Genomic DNA, 23,421 nt, shown 5'->3' with positions numbered 1-23,421 from the left:
GCTTCAAGTCAGGCTAATAAGAGGCGTATTCAAGACTTTTGCTAGAACTATTGGAAAAGAGGAACTCTCTTTCCAAGAGTTGGTAAGGCTACTATTGGCCATTTTTGTCACCCCATGGGGAGAACTTTTACTGTTTGAAAGTAAAATCACTTTTAAAAAAGAGCTGGGACAAGCAAAGGGGCAGATGCCTCAAGACATTGTGTGAGCATCAGGAGCCAGCCATGCCTGATGCCAGCAGGCAGTAATACAAGCCAAGCCATATGTTCCTTTCTTAGTTTCAGTCAGTTCAAGTTTCTGTAACCTCCAAGTCAAACAGCCCTCAGAATACAGACTTTAGTATGCTACAAGACCATCTTATAGACAATGGAAGACAGAAGATTTTGAAGTAGTAATAATGATAAAATGAGGTTCGTTTTCAGGAAGATAATGGCAATGAAAATATGAATGGGGCCAAGCCCAGTGGCTCATGCCTATAATCCTAGCACTTTGGGGAGCTAAGGCAGGAGGATTGCTTGAGGCCAGGAATTCAAGACCAGCCTGGGCAAGATAGCCAGGCTCCATCTCTACAAAAAATAAAATAAAATAAAAATTAGCAAGGTACAGTGGCATGCACCTATAGCCCTAGCTACTTGGGAGGCTGAGGCAGGAAGATTGTATGAGCTCAGGAGTTCAGGGCTGCAGTGAGCTATGAGCACACCATTGCACTCCAGCTTAGGCAACAAAGCAAGACCCTGTCTCAAACCAAAACAAAAAGGAAAATATGAATGGACTGAAATTCAACTCTTTTATTTCACAGATGAAAAAAAATGAGGCTCAGGCTAAGCAGCACACCCACAATAACAGAGTAGATGTCAAATCATTTTTTTTTTTGGAGACAGAGTCTCACTCTGTTGCCTGGGCTAGAGTGCCATGGCGTCAGCCGAGCCCACAGCAACCTCAAACTCCTGGGCTCAAGCAATCCTTCTGCCTCAGCCTCCCGAGTAGCTGGGACCACAGGCATGTACCACCATGCCCAGCTAATTTTTTCTATATATATTTTAGGTAGCCAATTAATTTGTTTCTATTTTTAGTAGAGACAAGGTCTCAATCTTGCTCAGACTGGTCTCGAACTCCTGACCTTGAGCCATCCACCCACCTCGGCCTCCCATAGTACTAGGATTACAGGCGTGAGCCACCACGCCCGGCCTCAAAGCATATTTTTAAAAAAAGAAATGTAGTGTTTACTGAGCATCTTCTCTGTAAAAAGCACAGTGCTAAATGTGGCAGAGGAGTCTATAAACAAGAAGTCTATATTCTGATCACAGGAGTAAGCACCCCACATGCAAGACAGGGCCACCAAGTTTCCTCAGTGATATAAAAAACATGAAAGTCCTCGGTGGGTTTCAAGCAGGAGGAAGTTGCATCCAACTGGAGATCAAGGGCTCCAGAAAGAAGGAGGAACCTGAGAAGGGCCTTTCAAAATTAGGAAGGTTCCAACAGTAAAGACGAGAGGGAAGAGCAGGCAACAGTATAAGCAAAGTCACAGAAGAAGCAGAAGAAACAGAAACAATAATGCCATATTTCAGTTTTGGCTCCAGCACAGAGTATGACTAGAGCAAAAGTTGAGATTAGGCCAAATTTGTGTGATGGAAGATTTCAGATATTATGGATGATTAGTATTTAATTCAATAGCCACTAAACTTCCTTGAAAGACTTCTATGCAAAACCCATGAGGTAGTCAGAGCTACACTTCAGGAAGATTAATCAGGCAACATTATGTGAGCGATAGAAGCAACAGAGGATGGATGTCCTCAGTGCTCATTCTCTTCAACCTGTTTTCAGTGCTTCTTACTGCTGACCATCCTCTCCTTAAAGCCTTCTTGTGCTTCTGCCATATAACACCATCCTTGCCTGGCCCTCATACTCTCTCCTCTTTCCTTTTCTCTCATCTGCCTCTCTTTGTCTCAGGGTCTCATCCCATTTTTTTACTCTATGTAGATGCCCCCTGAATCTCTCTCTCACTACCCACCCATATCTCTTTCCTTAGCCTCAGATGTTCATTTCACCTGATACTCTCCTGGCAACCTTAATTTAAATGCTTAAAACAGAACCTGCCATTATCACCCACATTCTCTTTTTCCCATCTGTTAACATATTATCCTTATCCTGCCATTGTGCTCTCTGACTCAAAGCCTTAATCATCCTCACTTCTCCTGCACATCCAATCAGTCCCCATGAGCTATGGTTTCCACTGCTCAAGTCTGTTCCCTCTTTCCACCCCACTTGTTGCTTCCTTCACTCAAGCTATCATTTATGCCAAAACTAAAACCATAGACTCCTGTAAGTCTTCTCTCAACTGGAATTCCTCCCAAAACCTGCTTGTAGAGGAAGCTGTGACTGAATCTCTCTGGGATTCCAAGGCTGCTTGCTTAGACCAGAACAGAGTTTCAACTCCCAAGGGTGGCATCCAAAGCACTCCCACAGTTTGGCTTCTGCTTGCCTTTCCAAACTTACCTGGTGCTGCTTGACTGCTCATCATTTCCTGCAGACTCCATTTTTTCCTTTTGCTATGTCTTTGTTCGCACTGTTACCACTACTTTTTTCCCATTTCCACATGATCAAAGCAATCTAGGCCCATGTCAAATGCCATCATTTCCTTTAAGGTTTCTCTGATTTTTCCATCAAATGCATTCGGTTTGTATCTCTTTTATAGCCTGTATAAAATTCTACTTTCTATTACATTTGTGCAAATGCCTTTAATGTCATAAGCTGTAAGCTGCTTGAAGGTAGTATAGTGTAGTAGGCAATGGTCAGGCTCCAGAGTCAGACAGACTGGATTCAAATCCTATCTCTACTTACTAGATGTGATCTTTGGACAAGTTACTAAATTTCCCTGGGCCTCAGTTTCCTCATCTGTAAAACATGGATGGTAATAGTACTTACACATGTATTAGTGTTATGAAGATTAAATGAGGTAAATAATGTATGTAAAGTGCTAACACTGTGCCTGGCATATCAAAATCATATATTAAATTTTACCTACTATTTTTACTATCATCATTATTGCTAAGGGGAAAATACCTTTATCCCCTATGTGGTTTCAGTCACAAAGATCCCAGTAAGCCTATTGAATAACCAACTTTGGACTACAAAATTGCATTTTTTAAATATCCCTGAGATTTTCCTACACTGAAGGAGTCTCTTTTTTCCCCCAATTTCCCTAGTATTCTCCTCCCACAACTTACCTGGTGCAAAATGGTGTATCGTTCACGAAACAGCTCTGCTTTATCTCTTGCTGTTCCAAATAAATTTGGTGCTGGGTGGTTGGTCATTAACAGACTAGAAAAAAGGAATCCCTATTTTTTACTATCATGGTATATAAACGTGGGCCAAAAGTGAAACATAAGACTATATACTTTCTGAAAGAAATGTACATTTGAAATTCACTTAAAAGCAATAGAAGGTATACTTACGGAAGAAATTTTTTTCTTTCTGAATTGTACACAAAGCGTGGAATATCAAATGCTCCTATGATATTGAAAACATGTTCTCTGAAAAAGATCCCACGAAAACACAGACTTGATTTACTAAAACATAAGTAGTGTAGGTGAACACAATAACTTTATTATAATCCTTTGTCATACATAATGTACTTTTCACATTTTCTCAGGTGATGCACACAATTTATTATAATGTCAAAAATACTTCATGGGTAAAATTTTTAGATTGTGTATTTCTTTTAAAGGGACAAGAAAGCATTGCCAATACTCTCAAGAAAAAAAAGTAATCAAGTTAACTTCTAATAAAGAATGTCATCTGTTGAACATTTGTTTATGTATAAAATAGTCACATCTTTAAAAATGTCTCCCCATATGTACTACTTTTATGAGCTACAATATTATTAAAAGGTATGATTCACTTACTAAATTTTTAAATCCAAAATATTATACCAAATCATTCCAGGAAAAGTTGTACAATAGTAAAAGAACCCTCCAAATTCTGGCCACATCCTTGAGATTTATACAGTATATATATTGTTAGAGTTGGAAATCAATAAAATAATTTAATTCAGAGACTGTTAGTAACATACTCATGTTTAAAAGAGTTTTAAAAAAATTCATAGCACTATTGCATAAATATCCCAACCTAAAAAAAAAAAAAACAAGTTCCCCTAAAATTATATGTTTATTTCCCAAATTGAAAATGGTCAAAAACGGTTCATGCTGCCCTGGTGGTAACAGCAAGCATAGAGTGGCAAAGAATCAGTATACTTGAAGAAAATCTAGATTATAGACACAACTTCATTACTTCCTAGTAGATTAATCTGGGGAAGTTATTCAACTTGTTATACAATCTCTTCATCTATAAAAACAAGAGCCTCCCTCTTATGCTATGATATGATGACTTTCTGACAATCAAAGCTGCAAAGATTTTTTACCATGCAGTCCCCACTGGACCTCCATGTTGGCTGGCTAAACATATAAACAAACTGACAGAAATAACAGGTAATTTTAGGGTAAACAATAGGTACTGCCTATTCTAGGACTATAATTCTTAAACGTCAGTATAATCACTTTGAATTTCTGTTGATGGCTTTAGAGACATGTCATTGCACTCTAGTATTTTAAATAATGAGTTTGCAAGGATAAAATTAAAATTTCTCAATTTCGCTATTTCTTTCTTTTTTTTTTTAGCAGCTATAATAAGTTCTGACAGGGAAAAGATTACAACTACTGACCAAAATAAGGGTAATGACTCCTTTCAGTTATCCCCATTGCCCCAAATAGGAAAGAACTGTTAAAGTTATAACTCTTTCTCTGCCCATTTTCCCTGGTGTTTTCCTTCTAATTAAACCATATGAATTTGAAAGGAGGAAAGCAAAGAGGGATACTCAAAAATAAAACCCTGAAAAGTTATTGCCACATAAATTCTTAAACCTAAAAAGATGAGACAGTAGAGTCATAAAACTGAGCTCTACCTTCATTTGCCATTCACCATGTGACCAAGTTACACTGCTGAAATTCTCTGGGTTCAGCACTTTCCTAAGAACAAAAGTAAATTATATTTCTGAATATTCAATTTAATTCAATTCATTCATAGCATACTGAATATAAAGTCAGATTGGTTGAGTAGGCTGCAAAAGTTAGTAATAGTACAAACCACATCATAATCTCAAACCCTAGGAAAAAATAGGAAAGATGAGTCACTTAATAATGAGGTTTGTAATGAAGGCCATTGCTTAAAAAGAAACACAGAAATAATGACAGCTACCGAAATGGAAATGTTGATCACTAATTATTTCCCCAAGAAAATAATTAAAAATAAGGGCTCAATAACACCTCCAACAGGGGAAAAAGTAGATTTTATCCACATACATAGTTTCATCAACTGACTGACTGCATTCCTGGACTGCTGCTTCTACTACAGATCGTTCAATCATGTTTGATGACACTGCAAAGAGAATTTCAAAGTCAGATTTTAAAACAGGCATCAAAATTAGTTCCTTCCACATATAGCTCCTTTCCTAAAAATATTCTACAAACACTAATCCTGGGATTCTCATTATATAGTTTTTAGAGGGAAAATAGTAATAGGTCAGAACAGTAACAAAGCCATATCTCAAATATCTTAATTTTCCACACTCAAATAAAGTTATAATACTTTAATATAGGGTCAAATGCCTTAATTTCTTAAGTATTATTTAGTAATATAAATTTAGTTATAGAAACATTTTTGTTAGCTCACAGTTCTAATAAGGTTACATTAATATAACTTTATCACAACTGCTATGTTTCAATAAGCATGACAGTACAATAGTAACAACAGCTACCATTTATTAAGCATTTAGTAAACATGTGGCACTATGCTCAGTACTTTATTTGCAACCATTATTCCACTAGACAGATGTCCTATAAGACTGATGATAATATTCCCATATCTTACAGATGGGAAAAATGCAACTTTGAGAGATAGAATAACTTGCCCAAGAACACGACTAGAACAGGAAGAGAGCAAACCCAGGCCTGATTCCACCATGTGCTCCCTTAACTACTTTGGTGTGCTCTCAGGCAAAATATCATGTGCCATCTTAAGGTATAATAAGGGCAAGTATAATTTCCTAAATTTTCCACTCTAAAGGAATTTTTTTAAAAGCAAAGATATATTATAAATTCTACCTTTAGAAGTGAAAATGATATAATTTCTCCTGTATCACAGAACATGTTTTTCCTATATAATTGAAGAGACTAGCATCTATACAACTTAACAGAGTGAACTACACTCATTCCTGTCCTTTGGGGTGCTAGAAACACTGGACATTTTTTTCAAGGAGAAGAGCCTTTCTCCTTTGTAGGCCCATGCTTGTGGTGTAAGATTAAGTATTTGACAAAAAAATCCCTAACTCTCTAAGGCAGTGTGATAGTGGCTGGAGTAAACACCCTAAAGCAGTTTTACTGATAGGTTGAATAGAGAGCTCTCTCAGAAAACTCCTCCAGGTATACAGCTGAAATTGATTACAAATAATACAAAGTGGAATGGAGGTTTAGTTCAGGGATTGGTGGCACCATGCTAGCTTCTTTGGGCACCTTTCAACAATTGTGGGTTTCCAAACAAAATTATGAAGGAAGGAAGCAGTGTGCAGAAAGAAAATGACCCTGAAAAAGAGTTCCCAAACCTCCGCCTTTCTGTGTTGCTTTACATTTCCGAACTTTGGTATACTCAGGAAAAGAATGACCATCTTTCTTATTTCTTTTTTTTTTTTTATTGTGGTTTTCTTGAGGGGGGTGGGGGCGGGTAGAGATGGGGGTCTCACTATGTTACTCAGGCTGGGTTCAAGCCCCAGGGCTCAAGCAATCCTCTCACCTACTACCAAAGTGCTAGGATTACAGGCATGAGCAAACACACTAAGCCAAGAATGACCATCTTTTGTAGAATGTTTATATATTCTGCAAATTTTCATTTCCTCTTACATCTTTTAAGGACTGGCTCTATAAATTAAGTTTGTGCTTTCCTTGAAATCCACTTATTTTTATTACAAACATGATATAATTTTGAGTTCATTTTCTGTAAATATTTTACTTTCAGTAAAGTGCTTTCCAACTCTGTTTAGTATATTAATTACCAATGGATTGGTAGAATTGCTTTCTATTGATTAATAAAAGTTACTGCCTATGCTTTTTATTATAGGCTTACAAAATTAAATAAAAATTACTAGCCATTCCAGAAACATTTTTTTAAAAAATCCCTTAAGAAAGCAGAAAGAGAGTTAACTCTGCTCACCTTACTCTACTCTTCTTTTCCCTCCTCCTCAAACATTCAGGAGTACCCAACTTAAGTAAGACACACCAACAGGCATGCAGAGAGACAAAAGTGACCGTAAAGGATCAGATCAAAATCAGAAGTCAAGTGCAGGAAAGATGGTGACACCTCCACCAGGTGGGGAACTGTAAACGGGTCCTTGAGGAATATCTTGAGGTTCCAGCTAAACTAAAAGTATTACCCCTTGGGAAGAAATGCTATCATACATATGTCTTATAACACTAGGATATGTTAATATTGAATCCTCAACTTCAATTTAAATCTATAAATCTAACCAAGTATATAGAACTATATTAACAATTGAAGAGTTAGCAGAAAATACTACTCACAGGGTTGCTTTTCAACTGCATCGATAATCTTTTCCAGTTTATCTTCAAGCTCTAGTTCATTGACGGATTGAAGAGCTTCTGTGAGGTACTTAATAGCTTCACTGATAAGAAGGGAAAGATAAGGCATGTCATTGGTAATTAAAGACTAAAAGTTTTACACCAAAAAGCGGCAAACACTCATCAATCTGGCATTGAAATTAAGATCTACTCACTCCTCCCAGGGAAGGTACTCACCTTCCCTGCACTTTCTGAACAAAACCATCCTTTTATGCCTGGCTAACATAACCACTTCTTAAAGCCCCAAATCATATCGTCCCTCTAAGAACCCTTCCTAGACCAGCCCTACCTGCTGCAATCTCCCCTTCCTTCTCAAATTGTTAAAAATCACCCTTACATATACCTTAGATCTGATTTATCACATTAGCCTTGTATTATTTATGTCCTTCATTAAAAGCAAGAATCTGTCTGCCTCAATGTCAGGCACCATATCCTGAACATAACAGGCACTCATATATTTATTAATTTTATAATGCATTTGTTCAAAGTAAATTCCAGGAATCTCATCACTGTTTTCAATTGCAAAATTAGAAAAAAAAATTAGACTGCAAAAAATCACACACATTTTGGGTGAATCTTGGGACAGCTCTTAAAATAGACCAAAGTCCATAAAGCCATACAGGACCTGGCCCTTGCCAAATCTCCTTAGGCCCATATAATGTCCCTGGCTTTCCTGGCACTCTCCTGCTTCAGGGTATTCATATGGCCATTTCCTCCCACTCTTCCCTCCACCTAGTCAAGTCTTGTTCATCCTTTAACATTCAGCCCAAACCGCCTCTTCAATGAAGCTCTTTCTTGACTCCATAGCAGTTTACACACCTTGTTATACAATCTAATAGCACTTCTTTCCTGGAATCCTTTCACAATTGAAATTAAATAGTTCTCTGATATCCATGGTAGACAGACTTCTAAGATGGCCCCCAATAATCCATGCCTCCTGGTTGTCACACCTTTATGCAATCCCCTCCCCTTGTGTGTGGGCTGAACCTAGTGGCTTGCTTCTAAAAATAGAATTTAGCAAAAAGGGATAATTTACTGCATTGTAATTTTAAAAATAAAATTTAAAAAGCAAAAAGATGTCACTTCCCTGATTAGGTTATCAAAGACTGTGAGCAGTCTTGCTAACAGACTCTCTCTGTCTGAAGCCAGCTGTCATGTTGGGGAGGCCCACATGTCAAAGAACTGAGGCTAGCCTCCAGTCAACAGCCGGCAAGGCCCACTAGGAACTAAATGCTGACCCACAGAAAGTGTGAGATAATTGATGTGTGCTGCTTTAGCCTCTAAGTTTTTGGGTCATTTGTTATGCTGCAGTAGATAACTAATACACTATCTGCCCCCCCCCAAAGCTCCAGAGTGTCTTACTCTCTCTTGCACCCTCTTGCACAGTACTGTGCTTTGCAGCTAACAGATTTAAGTATATTTCTGACTGAATTAATTAATGAACAAAAGCTTAATATTAGGTTAAATTCTAAGTGAAAGGCTAGAAAAGTTAATTGAATAATTTAATTATTCAATTGAATATTAATTGAATATTTTCAATTAATTGAATTATTTTCAAAATGTTAATTGAATATTTTCAAAATGTCAGGGACCAACTGGACAAAATTCATTTTCTACTAAGGTATACGCACTCTTGCCCTCTTTACCATTAACCCAAAAGCAAAGTTAAAAGTCCCATAAAACTTGGACTAGGGCGTGCTGCAGCATGTACCTATAATCCCAGTTATTGGGGAGGCTGAGGTGGAAAGATTGCTTGAGCCCAGGAGTTGGAGACCAGCCTGAGCAACATAGTTGAGACCTCGTTTCAAAAAAAAAAAAAATTGTCGTGAAACTGACAATTACAAAAACAAGCCGAAAACTCTACACCCACAAGAGCAATCAAAACCTGGTACAGAAAGGTATATTCATTCCAGTGGGTATTTAAATAAGTATAAAAGATTGTATTCCAGAAAACAAAGCAGATTTAATGAGAGAAATCTTGGAAAGGATCATTCTATAGATCTTAAAAAACACGGATATGGCCAGGAAACATGACTTTCAGGAAGTTACAAAGGAAATCTTAAAAAAAAAAAAAAAAAAACCAGAATAACACCTAAAAACATTCTTAGAACCTACCTACTTTTTAATTATCCAGGAAATAATGCCTGGCACAAAACTGGGAGGGGAGGCAATTTCTGCAACAATATAAATTGGCAACTACAGATATGCATGCAGGCTTTCTCAGGTCTGTCATTTGATGTCTCAGTAACCGCGGGAAGCAGCGTTGTTAAGATTCCCATTTAGCAGAGGCGGGGACTTCGCGAGCCTGAGAGGTGCCCAGATCACCGTGCTAGTAGACGGCTGCTGCCGAGACAGGTCGCTCAGTTTGGCATGCGCAGGATCGCCTGCCAGGAAGAAACTTTTCAACTCCGCGCAAACCTAAGAAAGCATCGCAGCCTCAAAATCGTGCCAGATTGACGTCGCTTCTTAGAACTTTTTAGGGGTCTCAGTCATCATGCAAGGCAAGCCCCCTCTCGGCGCGCAGGGAGCCGCCGCGGCGAGTCCCGCTGCCCCGCGAGGCGGCCCCGGCCCGGCCCCCGGCCCCACCCCGCAAGCCGCCAGTCCACTCACCCCCGGAGCAGCAAGCCCCGCAGCTTGAAGGCGGAGACGGCTCGGCTCCGCACCCGCTCCGGCGCCATGTTCGCGATTTGGCGCCACCGCCGCGGCTCCGCCCCTTCCCGGGCACGCCCCGCCCCGGCTGCGCTCCCGGCCCCGCCCCCAGGAGCGGGCAGCCTGGCTGGGCTCCTGCTCCGTCCGCACAGGCTTGCCCGCGGTGCCTCGGGATGCAGTAGGCTGAAAGTGGGGACCACCCCGCACTGCGTCGCTGCCAGCAGCCTGAAGGGCGAGAGTGCCCTTCCCTGGGGTCTGGTTGGGAACGCACTGCCCTTATCCCACGTGCTCGGATGAGCGGCTCGGCGCTCTCGCCGCCCGGGCTCCCCAGACGCACCCCTTGCTTTCTAGGCCGTCGGAGCTGCAGGGAGGCCCCCCGTGTACTCGTGTGCCCTCCTGCACACAGGCTCTGGAAATACTGCGTCACTTGGTTTTCCCCCACATATCCTCAAAGCTGTTACAAATCTCCATCACTCCTCCCGACCCCGCTTTTTATTTAAGTTGAGGGCTTCCCATGCGCCATGCACTGCCATCGCGCTTTAAATGTATGAATTGACGTGTTGCTCACAACAGGCAAATGAGCTGTGACCTATTTTTTCCACAACAGCCTCAGATGGTAAAGGACTCACTCGAAAGGAAGGGACTAATAAGTGGTGGAGCCAGGACTTTGAACTTAGTTATTCGGAGTCCAGTTAAGTGGACTGTCAATCTGCTACAAAATGTTTGCTCCCATGTGTTGACTGAACCATGGAGTGCTATAGTGAACATGCAGCTTATAAAACATAAGGAAGATTTATAAGTACTGATAGACATTTGAAAGGACGGTGGGTCTTGTGAGTGAAATAAATCAGCTCTGTCCCCTCTCCACTAGCTAACAGGTGCCCTGTGGAGATCTGAACGTCTCAAGGAGCCCAGCTGACAAAAGGAAATGTAGATTTTTTTTTTTTTTTTTACAGTGCTAGACCTATTGACTAAAACTGCCTTTTAGCATCTGTTTCTATAGCCTGGAGTAGTTCCTGAGAAGTTCCTGGATGAAAGCATGGGGAACAATCTCTAGACACGGAACCCAGCCCCAAATTGTATCTTTTTTTCTTTTCTTTTCTTTTTTTTTTTTTTGAGACAGAGTCTCACTTTGTTGCCCAGGCTAGAGTGAGTGCCGTGGCATCAGCCTAGCTCACAGCAACCTCAAACTCCTGGGCTCAAGCCATCCTTCTGCCTCAGCCAACCGAGTAGCTGGGACTATAGGCATGCGCCACCATGCCTGGCTAATTTTTTCTATATATTTTTAGTTGGCCAATTAATTTCTTTCTATTTTTGTTAGAGACGGGGTCTCACTCTTGCTCAGGCTGGTTTCGAACTCCTGACCTTGAGCCATCCTCCGCCTCAGCCTCCCAGAGTGCTAGGATTACAGGCCTCAGCCACCATACCCTGCCCCAAAATTGTATCTTTTTTTTTTTTCTTTAGCAGCAGGTAGACTAGGACTAAAATTATATCTTAAGCACAAGGTCACTTTATCCCTAAAGCAAAGGGAACAGATGGATGTAACAGTTTCACACAGCAGGTTCCATTATCTGCTTGCAGTTAAGAAGAAGAGAAGGAGTGGATAGGCAAGTCACAATAATTAACTATTTTTCTCTTCATCCCCATAAAAGCAGCAAGCCACTTGGCCTAGCTGCTGGCATCTCCCTTCTAGTTCTTTGGGATGCCACACCATCTCCCTGCTATCTTCACCACCCCCCTCCCTCATTCTCTCTGTCCTTCTAAAGGCTAAAATAAATTTTACTTTTACATCTTAATCTCTGTGTGAGAAATCTTTCTCTATCTATGCCATGAACACCTACCATGTTTTCCACCCTAACACAGAGACCTCCAGGATATGAGCTTAAGTTTTTAAAAAATTTTAAAAAGGAGCCAGGAGTGGTGGCTCTGCCTGTAGTCCTAGCTACTTGGGAGGCCGAGGCAGGTGGGTCGCTTGCACCCTGAGCCCAGGAGTTTGCCTGGGTGACAGAGCAAGACCCTGTCTCTTAAAAAAAAAAAAAAAAAAAGGCAAAGTTTAGCAAAGGAGGAAGGAACAAAAACATATGTACATCTTTATTTGTTTTTGCATTTAAAAAGCCTCTAGATACAGATTTTAAGGTTTCAATAAAAAGACAAAAAATAAATAAAATAAAATAAAAAGCCTCTAGATGGTTAAACTAGACACTACAAAAATGATTAACTGTAAGGGGATGAAAGCAAAATCTTTCTTTATAGTGAGACTTTTGACCCATGTATATGTTTTACATATTTAAAAACAGAAAAGAAAAAGTAAACAAAATTGAAAGCATACTAAAACTAACACACCTAATTATATATTAAATCGGTAACATTACATCACAGAGAAAAGTGATTTTTGAACATAGTTCTGTTTTTGGGGGGGTTGTTCACTAACCTGGCAAAGGGCCTCACCCACCTTCCACCCAGTGACCCAGCTAGTAAACTAGGGCATCCTCCCCCATAAACCAATTAGCCACTAATTCCCTGTAGTTCTACCTTTCAGTTTCTCTCAAATCAGTTCACATCTATCTTCCTGGCCAGGGCCCCTCACTTAGGACACTAGCATCTCTGGCCAGCAGTGACTGACCTGCTAACTGGTCTCTTTGCTTCCAATCTTGCCATTAGAATAAACCTTCTAAAACATAATTCTTACCATGTCACTTCTCTACTTAAAGTGCTTCAAAATCTTTCCACATTAGAATAAAGTACACAGGTCATCTCTTCCTCTCCAGTTCCTTCTGCCAGGAACACTTCACTCTCTTCCACTCCGTTTGCCTGAACAATTCCACTCACCTTTCAGTTCTTAGCTTAAACTTTACTTTCTCTCAGGAACCTTTCCTGTCTCCCTCAAATCTGAGTTAAACGCCCTACTCTGTAGCCCTCAGGTGCCTTGAATTTTTGCTATCTTCACACTTACTGCACAGTGTTGTAACTGTCTGTTTTCTAGTCTACAGACCCCACTACACTCCAGGAGGACAAGTGCTCCATTTCAAAAATACAATACTAATATTACTAGTTACAATAAAGTGATGGAGTGAGGACTTTAAAAATACATATATTATTGTGGCATAGTTTACATTAAGTAAAATGCATGAATGTCTACGCAGTTTAATGTCTTTTGATAAACATATACACCCATGTGACCACTACCCCAGTGAAGATACAGAAGATTTCCATCCCTCCAGAACATTCCCTTATACTGCTTTCCATCAATCCCCTCTCTGCCCTACTCTTTTTTTTTTTTTTTTTGAGACAGAGTCTCACTTTTGTTGCCCAGGCTAGAGTGAGTGCTGTGGCATCAGCCTAGCTCACAGCAACCTCAAACTCCTGGGCTCAAGCAATCCTCCTGCCTCAGCCTCCCGAGTAGCTGGGACTACAGGCATGCACCACCATGCCCGGCTAATTTTTTGTATATATACTTTTAGTTGGTCAATTAATTTTTTTCTATTTTTAGTAGAGACGGGGTCTCGCTCAGGCTGGTTTCGAACTCCCGACCTCGAGCAATCCGCCCGCCTTGGCCTCCCAGAGTGCTAGGATTACAGGCGTGAGCCATCGCCCCCCGCCTGCCCTACTCTTTTCTTTTCTTTCTTCTTCTCTCTCTCTCTCTTTTTTTTTTTTTTTTTTTTTTTGTTTTTTTAGAGACAGGATCTCATTTTGTCACCCAGGCTGGAGTGCAATGTATTTAGTGATCAGGGCTCACTGCAGCCTCCTGGGCTCAAGCAATCTTCTTGCCTCAGCCTCTTGAGTAGCTGGGACTGTAAGTGTGCACTACCACACCTGGTTAATTTTTTATTTTTTGTAGAGATGAGGTCTCATTATGTTGCCCAGGTTGGTCTCTAACTCCTGGCCTCAAGTGACCCCTCTGTCTGGGCCTCCCAAAGGGTTGCAATTACTGGTGTAAGCCACCATGCTCAGCCTGTCATTATGGTTTCATCAATGACCTTTTAATTGCCACATCCAATGGTAACCTTTCAGCCCTCGTCCTTACTTGATTTCTCCAAGGTCTCTGACCCTGTTGACCATTATTTATTATTATTTTTTCAGACAGAGTCTCACTCTGTTCCCTGGGCTAGAGTGCCCTGGTGTAAGCCTAGCTCACAGCAACCTTAAACTCCTGGGCTCAAGAGATCCTTCTACTCCGGCCTCCCATACACCACCATGCTCGACTAATTTTTCCTGTATATGTTTTTAGTTGTCCAGATAATTTCTTTCTATTTTTCGTACAGACAGGGTCTCACTCTTGTTAGGCTGGTCTCTAACTCCTGAGCTCAAACAATCTGCCTAACTAAGCCTCCCAGAGTGCTAGGATTACAGGCGTGAGCCACCATGCCTGGCCTGTTGACCATTATTAAAACAGTTTTTTTTCTTGCTTCCATGATACTACAGTTTCCTGGTTGTCCCTCACTCTGTTGAGCCTTTTTATCTTCCTTTCTTTTTTCTTCCACTGTAATGTTCATATTCCCAAGACCTTCTAGTCTTCTTACTCCACATACTCTCTTTGGGAAATCTTATCCATGCCCAGGCCTCCCACAAACTTGTTTGTATAATGATGACTCCAGTGTCTTCATCTCTAAACTAAACAGGTAATGAACTCCAGACTACTCTAGTTACTTCCTGGAAATCTCCATATGTATGTTCCACAGACACTTTCTAACCAATAAGTCAGAACTAAAGTCAGTGTTTTATATATGCTGAGAATAGCACTACTATCTCACCAGAGCCCAAGTTAAAAAATTGAAGTCACCTTGACTTCATCTATTCTCTTGTTCCACAAGACAAATCTGATAAAAGCTATAGATCTTCTCCTCTTTGAAAACTAGATAAGAGCTATGGGTCTTTTCTCCTAGGAAAAAAGAAAGAGCACACACACATATTTTATTTAGAGTTTCTGAATCACCTATAGTGTTTAGGAGTCCATATATCCCAGGGTAAGAGCTGCTGTTCTATATCTTGTTGATTCGGTCTCTTCAACATTCTTATATGCATCTATCATTTTCATCTCTAGAATTATATAGCCTTTGGTTCAGAATTTCATCTTCTGTGGTAAGCTGGAATATATTTACTCTAAGGAACTTAGTAAGTACCTAATAACAAGCAGGGACTGTAATTGATACTATGGCTGTATCACTGAACAGGAAACACAGTATCTCTGCTCTCAGTGGAGCTTATGAAACACTAGGGAATATAACAAATGTAACTACAGGTACCAGAAGTGTATTACAAAGTTTAGGGTGCTATGAGGCATATAACAAGTGGCCCTAATCTAGACAGTGACCTCTACAGACAGTGATGTTTAAACTAAGGAGCTGAAGAATGAATAGGAAGTGTCTAGGTGAAGTGAGTCTGATATATATATTATAAATAAAAAGGAGAGAACTTGATACTTAAAATGATACTTAGACTTCTATAGCAATATGGCAGACTAGATATCCTGACCAATCCTCACTTTTAAAAAATACTAAAAATTTTGATCAAATATAGAAGCCAATGTTAAAAATACATCAACAGGCTAGCAAAAAAGTAAAGAATACCCAGAAGGAAAAAAAAAGAATCAGGAACAAATACCTTTTTAAAAATGGGAACTCAGGCCGGGCGCGGTGGCTCACGCCTGTAATCCTAGCTCTCTGGGAGGCCGAGGCGGACGGATTGCTCAAGGTCAGGAGTTCAAAACCAGCCTGAGCAAGAGCGAGACCCCGTCTGTACTATAAAATAGAAAGAAATTAATTGGCCAACTAATATATACAAAAAATTAGCCGGGCATGGTGGCGAATGCCTGCAGTCCCAGCTACATGGGAGGCTGAGGCAGGAGGATTGCTTGAGCCAGGAGTTTGAGGTTGCTGTGAGCTAGGCTGACGCCACGGCACTCACTCTAGCCTGGGCAACAAAGCGAGACTCTGTCTCAAAAAAAAAAAAAAAAAAGGGAACTCAGAAGGTAAGCAAAGGACAAAATTTGGCTTTCCCCTTGAGGTCATTTATTCAGACACTGAGACTCATTTATTTTCACCACCTCAAGGAGTGCAGGTGACAGGAGATAAAGCATAGAGGCTACCAAGGTATGAAGTCTAATAGAAAACCCCTTGCATAAAACTAAAAGTCCAAAGGACTTCACCGAGATACTATTTCAAACGTTTTGGATTAGCCCCCAAAAGTTTAACAACTTATTTTGTTAAGCAGTCACTCATACATTGCTAGTGTTGACAAAACTTCTATTGAGAGAAATTCAGCTACACATAGCAAAATTACATATGCATTTATCCTCTGACCCAGCAATTCCACTTCTAGAACTCCACCCCAAACCCATACTTGTAAAACTACAAAATAACATATGCATAATGTTATTTATTGTAGCATTATTTGTGATAGCAAAAAACTGGAAATAACCATTATGTCTATCAATAAGGACCTGATTGAATAAACTATGACACATCCGCTCAGGGGAGCGCTGTGAAGCCATGGAAAGGACTGAGGAAGATTGATATACACTGATATGGAATGACAGATACATTGTTAAGCGAAAAGAGCAAGGTATAGTCAGTGCGTATGATAGGCTTCCTTTTTCGTAAGGGGGAAACGTGTGTTTACTTACATTGTCAAAAAGAAATAGTTCACTAAAGTGCACCAGACTTAAATGCCTTCTAAGGTGATGTAATATGAAGCATTCTTGAACGAAGCTGAACCAGAATCTAAGAAAGCCTTTAGATACAGCTTCTAGTCTAAAATAAATATGGGAGAGGGGTGCACAAGTTAATGAAAAAGCACACTGAGGAAGCGATCAGACAAACCCAGAAGGTGGGATGGCTATAGGAAAATAAGGAAACTAACCCATTTAACAAATCAATGGCATAAGAGAGAAATTATTCTAGATTAAGAAAGACATAAAAAGTCTTGCGAGGCATAACAGCCAAATGCAATGCAATGCTGGCCAAACCAACTGTAGAAAGTCATTCTGAGAGAACCAAGGACTTGGACTATAGACTGACGACTGAATGAGGCTGTATTGCCAAAACAGCACAATCCCAAGCGAGAGGTCTGAGCGCAGCAGGCCTCCTGGAAGTCAAGGCCCCCTTCCTCCTGCTCGGAGCCAAGACATCCCTCCCGGCCACAGCAGCCCTGGCTCGGCTCCCCGGGCGAGCGGGCTGCGGGCGGCGCAGACGCACTGCTTCCGCCTTCCCACCAATCTCGACCCTCGACGCGTTCCGTTCGTGCGCGGACGAGTCGGGACGGGAGGGGAGGCCGCTCGCTGGGCAGGGGCTGCGGCGCGCCGAGTGGGGGCCGGCGCCGCACGGATGGCGGACTCGCAGCTGTTCTGCGTGGCGGAGGAGCGCAGCGGCCACTGCGCCGTGGTGGACGGAAACTTCCTCTACGTGTGGGGGGGCTACGTGGTAAGGGGAAGAGGCGGGACGGGGCGGACTCGCGCCGGGAGCCCGCCGGCCCCTCGGCCCGAGCGGACGCGGAGCGCCCGCCCACACCCGCTCCTGAGGCCGCGGCCCGGGCCCGCCGCGCCCGGCGCCTCCTGCGCCCCGCCCGCCCCTCCGCCGGCGGCCGCCCCCCAGCCGCGCCGGGGCTGGCCGCCGTCCCGCCGTTGCCGCGGCTGGGGAACCTTCACACCCCCTTCCAGGCCTCTCCCCACGCCCCGTCTCCCCTCCCCCGCGGTCCGACAGCCCCGGGTTGGCCCAACACAAAGTCAGTTACGGCGCGATTGATTCTCTCTCAGTACTGGCGCAGGCTTAACAGGACCCGAGGACGCCGTGCTGTGTTGTTGTGTTTATATTTCTTTATTCCCACGGCGCGGTTTGAAATAAAATATCGAAATCACTGAAGCACTTAAATATTTCTAAGCTATTTTTAGTGGCGTTTCTTTACTAATGAGTATGAATTTTTTTTCTCTAGTCTCGAAATAGATTCGTATTAGCAATAATATACTAAAGAGTATTACAATGAAGGGTTGAATATATGTGTGTTTGTTTTGCTTTCATGATCATAGGGCTATAGAAGCAAGAATCGTAAAGCTGGAAAACAATTCAGGAATACTATATACCAACTCCTTAGTTTTCAGATTTAAAAAAAAGCCATCTGGACGTCCTACTGAAAGTAGAACCTTCCTCTTCCTGTCTTCGTACTGTTAATACTATGTGACAGACCTGTTACCTGACTGAATCACACTGAAATGAAGTACATACAGGCATACCTCGGAGATATTGCAGGTTGGGTCCCAGACTACCAGAATAAAGCGAGTCATGTGAATTTTTTGGCTTCCTAGTGCATATAAAGTTATGTTTATACTGTGTGTGCTGTTAAGTTCACAATAGCATTATGTCTGAAAAATAATGTACATATTTGTGTCTAAGAAAGCAATGTACATACTTGATTTTAAAAAACGTTACTGCTTAAAAAGTGCTACAATTATCTGAGCCTTCCGCCAGTCCTAATCTTTTTGCTAGTGGAAAGGATTTTTGCCTTCATGTCCATGGCTGCTGACTGATCAGGGTGGTGGTTGTTGAAGGGTGGGAAGGTTGTGGAAATTTCCTAGGGCTACAATGCAGCTTGCCACATCAATTGACTCTTCCTTTCATGAGTTTTCTCTGTAGCATGAGGTGATGCTGCTTGATAACATTTTATCCACAGTAAAACTTATTTCAAGAATGGTATGAATCCTTTGAAATTGCTGATGCTTTATCAACTAAGTTTATGTAATATTCTAAATCCTTTGTTGTTGTTTCAACATGTTCATAGCACTTTCACCAGGAGTAGATTCCATCTCAAGAAACCACTTTCTTTGCTCATCCATAAAAAGCAATTCCTCATCCATTCAAGTTTGATCGTGAGATTGCAGCAAATTAAGTCACATCTTCAGACTCCACTTCTAATTCTAGTTTTCCTGCTCTTTCCATCACATCTGCAGTTATTTTGTCCACTGAAGTCTTGAACATCTCAAAATCATCCATGAGGGTTGGAATCATCTTCCTCAAAACTCTTGCTAATGTTGATATTTTGACTTCCTTCCATGAATCACCAGTGTTCTTAATGCCATGTAGAATGGTAAATCTTTCCCTGAAGCTTTTCAGTTTACTTTGCCTAGATCCATCAGAGGAATCACTATCTCTGGCAGCTATTGCCTTACAAAAATGTATTTTTTAAATAATAAGACTCAAAAGTCAAAAGTACTCCTTGATCCATCAGCTCCAGAATGGGTGTTGTGTTAGCAGGTATGAAAACAACATTAATCTCAGGTTTGTCTCCATTATAGCTCTTGATTGACCAGGTGCATTGTCAATGAGCAGTAATATTTTGAAAGGAATCTTTTTGAGCATTAGGTCTCAACAGTGGGCTTGAATTATTCAATAAACCATGTTGTGAACAGATGTGTGGACATCCAGGCTTTGATGTTCCCTCTAGTGCACAGGCAGAGTAGATAATTCTTAAGGGCCCTCAGATTTTCACAGTTGCAACTAAGCTTCAACTTAAAGTCACTTGCTGCAATAATCCCAAACGAGAGTCTGCTTGCTCTTTGAAGCTTTGAAGCCAAGCATTGACTTCTCTCTAGATATGAAAGTCCTAGATGGCATCTTCTTCCAATATAAGGCTGTTTCATCCACATTGAAAATCTGTTGTTTAGTGTAGCTACCTTCCTCAATAATCTTTAGCTATAATAGATCTTCTGGGTAACTTGCAGCTTCTACATCAGCCGTTGCTTCACCTTGTACTTTTATGTTATGAAGACAGCTTCTTTCCTTAAACCTCATGAGCCAACATTTGATAGCTTCAAACTTTTCTTCTGCGGCTTCCTCACCTCTCTCAGCCTTCATAGAATGGAAGAGAGTTGAAGAGGGCCTTGTTCTGGAATTGGCTTTTGCTTGAGGGAATGTTGCAGTTGGTTTGATCATCTATCCAAACCACTAAAACTTTCTCCATATCAGCTGTAAGGCTGTTTTGCTTTCATATTATTCATGTGTCACTAGAAGAGCACTTTTAATTGCCTTCAAGAACTTTTCCTTTGCGTTCACAGCATGGCTAACTGGCACAAGAGGCCTACCTTTTGACATGCCTTCCTCACTAAGCTTAATCACTTCTAGCTTTTGATTTAAGGTGAGAGATGTGCAACTTTTCCTTTCATTTGAACACTAAGGCCATTTTAGGGTCATTAATTGGCCTAATTTCATTACTCTTGTGTCTCAGGGAATAGGTAGACCCAAGGAGAGGGAGAGAGATGGGAACGGCTGGTCAGCAGAGCAGACAGAACACATATAACATTTATTGACTAAGTTTGCTGTCTTTTATGGGCACGGTTCAGGGCTTCCCCAAATGATTACAATAGTACATCAAAAAATCACAGATCACAGATCACCATAACAGATATAATAGTAATGATGGAAAAGTTTGAAATATTTTGAAAATTACCAAAATGTGACACACAGACACAAAGCGAGCACATGCTATTGGAAAAATGGTGCCAATACACTTACTCGACACAAGGTTGTCACAAACCTTCAATTTATAAACAACATAATACCTGTGAAGCACAATAAAGCAAAGTGCAATAAAACGAGGTATGCCTGTAATCTGTGTGTTAACTAATTCTCGGATCCAAGTTGGTTTTTGTTGTTGTTTTGTGTGTTCTTAATTTAGTGCAGTATCAGTATGGGAAAATTAGAACTAACCTTTGAGTGCCTACTATATCTGGCATATGCTAAGAACTCTCGTATCCCTAATCTTATATATTCTTACTGTAATTGTATAAAGTATGTAATATCCCCATTTTATAAACAAGGACAATGAGTCAATGAGAGTAAGTCATTGTAATGGCCATTTGACCTCTGGATCTGGCAGGAGATACCAACCTAATTATATGGGATTTCCAAAGGTAATTTTTTTAATGATGAACTAAAATAAACTAGGTGATTATGCTTTCTTAATGTCTAACATTTCCAACATTTATTCTTGATGAAAAAAATAGTCTGGTCATAATGATGGTTATACGCATAAGAAATATGTTGATTGTTTTTGAGTTCTGCCCCTTGAAGATGTAGAGGTGTCAAACTTCATCTGCTATGTTGATTCTTGTTTTTTTTTTTTTTGAGACAGAGTCTCACTTTGTTGCCCAGGCTAGAGTGAGTGCTGTGGCATCAGCCTAGCTCACAGCAACCTCAAACTTCTGGGCTCAAGGGATCCTTCTGCCTCAACCTCCCAAGTAGCTGGGACTACAGGCATGTGCCACCATGTCCGGCTAATTTTTTCTATATATATATTAGTAGGCCAATTAATTTCTTTCTATTTATAGTAGAGATGGGGTCCGGCTAATTTTTTCTATATATATATTAGTTGGCCAATTATTTTCTTTCTATTTATAGTAGAGATGGGGTCTCGCTCTTGCTCAGGCTGGTTTTGAATTCCTGACCTCGAGCAATCTGCCTGCCTCGGCCTCCCAGAGTGCTAGGATTACAGGCGTGAGCCACCGGGCCGGCCTGCTATGTTGATTCTTATATGGTAAAAGTCAAGTGAAAAGATTCACTTAAAGTAGTAATTTGTGATATCTCACATCTATATAGATTAAAACATTTTTTTTCTCTCACATCAGACAGGTAATGTGCTAACAAGGTTTGAGGGAGGCACATTTCACACTTGAGAATGAAAACCCAATTATCATGCTAATGAACCATAGAAGGATCTGTATAGATTGCTTCTGGGCTCATAAGTGAAATGTCTGAATATTTTACATCTCATTTTGATATTGAAAATTATACAATTGATAAAATTTCAATTCTTTGGGTGGCATTTATTGAAATACTTCTCTTACTACTACACATTAATCCAATCAGAAATGCTGTAAAGACCACCCTGAAAAATAGAACACAGATTTAGATCTTGAGCCTACTACTTTTTTAAATTCCACAAATTATCAGCAGTTAAACAATGTCTAAGGCATAGTGGAAGGAAAGGGAGAGTAGGAGGCAAAAAGGAAGACATGGTGTATCATGAGAAAAAGCAATATCCTTCCAACAATTGTTTTGAAAGTCAGATCCTTCTGAACAGGAGGTAGCTAAAGACCCTGGAATCTGGAGAGGTATTCCAGTAGTCAGTAGTTAAGAATAATGATCAGATGATTCCAGATTATATATTCCAGTCACAATTTTCCTCCTCAAACAGTATGTTTTAAAATTGACAAACATGTATTCTAAATCTCAATGATATCTGTCTAAATTACTTACTGCTCTATTGTTGAACATATTCTAAAGGACATTATATCTGAAGATAGCTCCATCTCTAGAGGTAAGAAAGGTAATGTCTAAAAAAAAGTGGTAGATTCTAATCAGTGCCAGAATATTCTTTTGCTCTTAGTTCTTCTGTGTCCTTTCCACATAACTGGAATTGATACAGACTTTAGTGCTGTTACTAGGAACATTAAAAGTTGTATGTACTGGGAGGCCGAGGCGGGCAGATCGCTCAAGGTCATGAGTTTGAAACCAGCCTGAGTGAGACCCCGTCTCTATTAAAAAAAATAGAAAGAAATGAATTAGCCAACTAAAAATATCTATGTTAAAAAAAAAAAAAATTAGCCGGGCATGGTGGCGCATGTCTGTAGTCCCAGCTACTTGGGAGGCTGAGGCAGTAGGATCACTTGAGCCCAGGAGTTTGAGGTTGCTGTGAGCTAGGCTGATGCCACAACGAGACTCTGTCTCAAAAAAAAAAAAAAAGTTGTATGTAGTTTTCCCAAATTTTGGAGGAAAAACTCAATGTCTTGGTTTGTTTGCAGATTTTCCATAGAGGCATGCTTTCCTCTATGACCTGAATTATCTGAAAAATTTTATTTCTATATTACAACTGATACTAATACATTTTGCTCTGAACTTTTTCTTATTAAAAATACCTGTATAAATATGCTCAACTACATTTTTCTGTTATGGATATGGACTTAAAGGGAAGGAGGATCAATTTAGAAAATGAAAAGAATAAAGATAGGAGGCTTATGGTGTCAGATGTTAAAACATGTCACAGTACTATAATAATTAAACCAATGATCCTGATGCAAGTACCGGTAGAGATAGCATGATGGAAT

At 40.6% G+C, this 23,421-nt stretch overlaps 2 protein-coding genes and 1 pseudogene across 3 annotated transcripts in view; 1 reads left to right on the top strand and 2 right to left on the bottom strand.

Moving 5' to 3' along the window:
- POLE2 (DNA polymerase epsilon 2, accessory subunit) overlaps positions 1–10,390 on the bottom strand; it is a 30,927-nt gene extending 20,537 nt beyond the window's left edge. For both annotated transcript variants that reach the window (XM_012757912.2, XM_076004046.1), the window contains exons 1-5: positions 10,293–10,390; positions 7,626–7,726; positions 5,355–5,430; positions 3,453–3,530; positions 3,225–3,318 (exon numbers count right to left, since the gene is read on the bottom strand). In XM_012757912.2, the coding sequence (XP_012613366.2) occupies positions 3,225–3,318; positions 3,453–3,530; positions 5,355–5,430; positions 7,626–7,726; positions 10,293–10,360 (417 nt within the window). In that variant the 5' untranslated portion in view covers positions 10,361–10,390. The remainder of the gene's footprint in view (positions 1–3,224; positions 3,319–3,452; positions 3,531–5,354; positions 5,431–7,625; positions 7,727–10,292) is intronic.
- A 6,710-nt stretch (positions 10,391–17,100) lies between these two features.
- Positions 17,101–23,421, top strand: part of KLHDC1 (kelch domain containing 1) — a 47,430-nt gene continuing 41,109 nt past the window's right edge. The window contains exon 1 of the mRNA XM_076004047.1: positions 17,101–17,749. Within this exon, the coding sequence (XP_075860162.1) occupies positions 17,354–17,749 (396 nt within the window). The 5' untranslated portion in view covers positions 17,101–17,353. The remainder of the gene's footprint in view (positions 17,750–23,421) is intronic.
- Positions 21,937–22,032, bottom strand: LOC142871811 (uncharacterized; annotated as a pseudogene).

The sequence above is a fragment of the Microcebus murinus genome, chromosome 6 (assembly GCF_040939455.1).
Source record: "Microcebus murinus isolate Inina chromosome 6, M.murinus_Inina_mat1.0, whole genome shotgun sequence".
In the NCBI taxonomy this organism is placed as follows: Eukaryota; Metazoa; Chordata; class Mammalia; order Primates; family Cheirogaleidae; genus Microcebus; species Microcebus murinus.
Note: the sequence above shows the minus strand (reverse complement) of the source record. Positions and strands in the feature narration are given on the sequence as shown.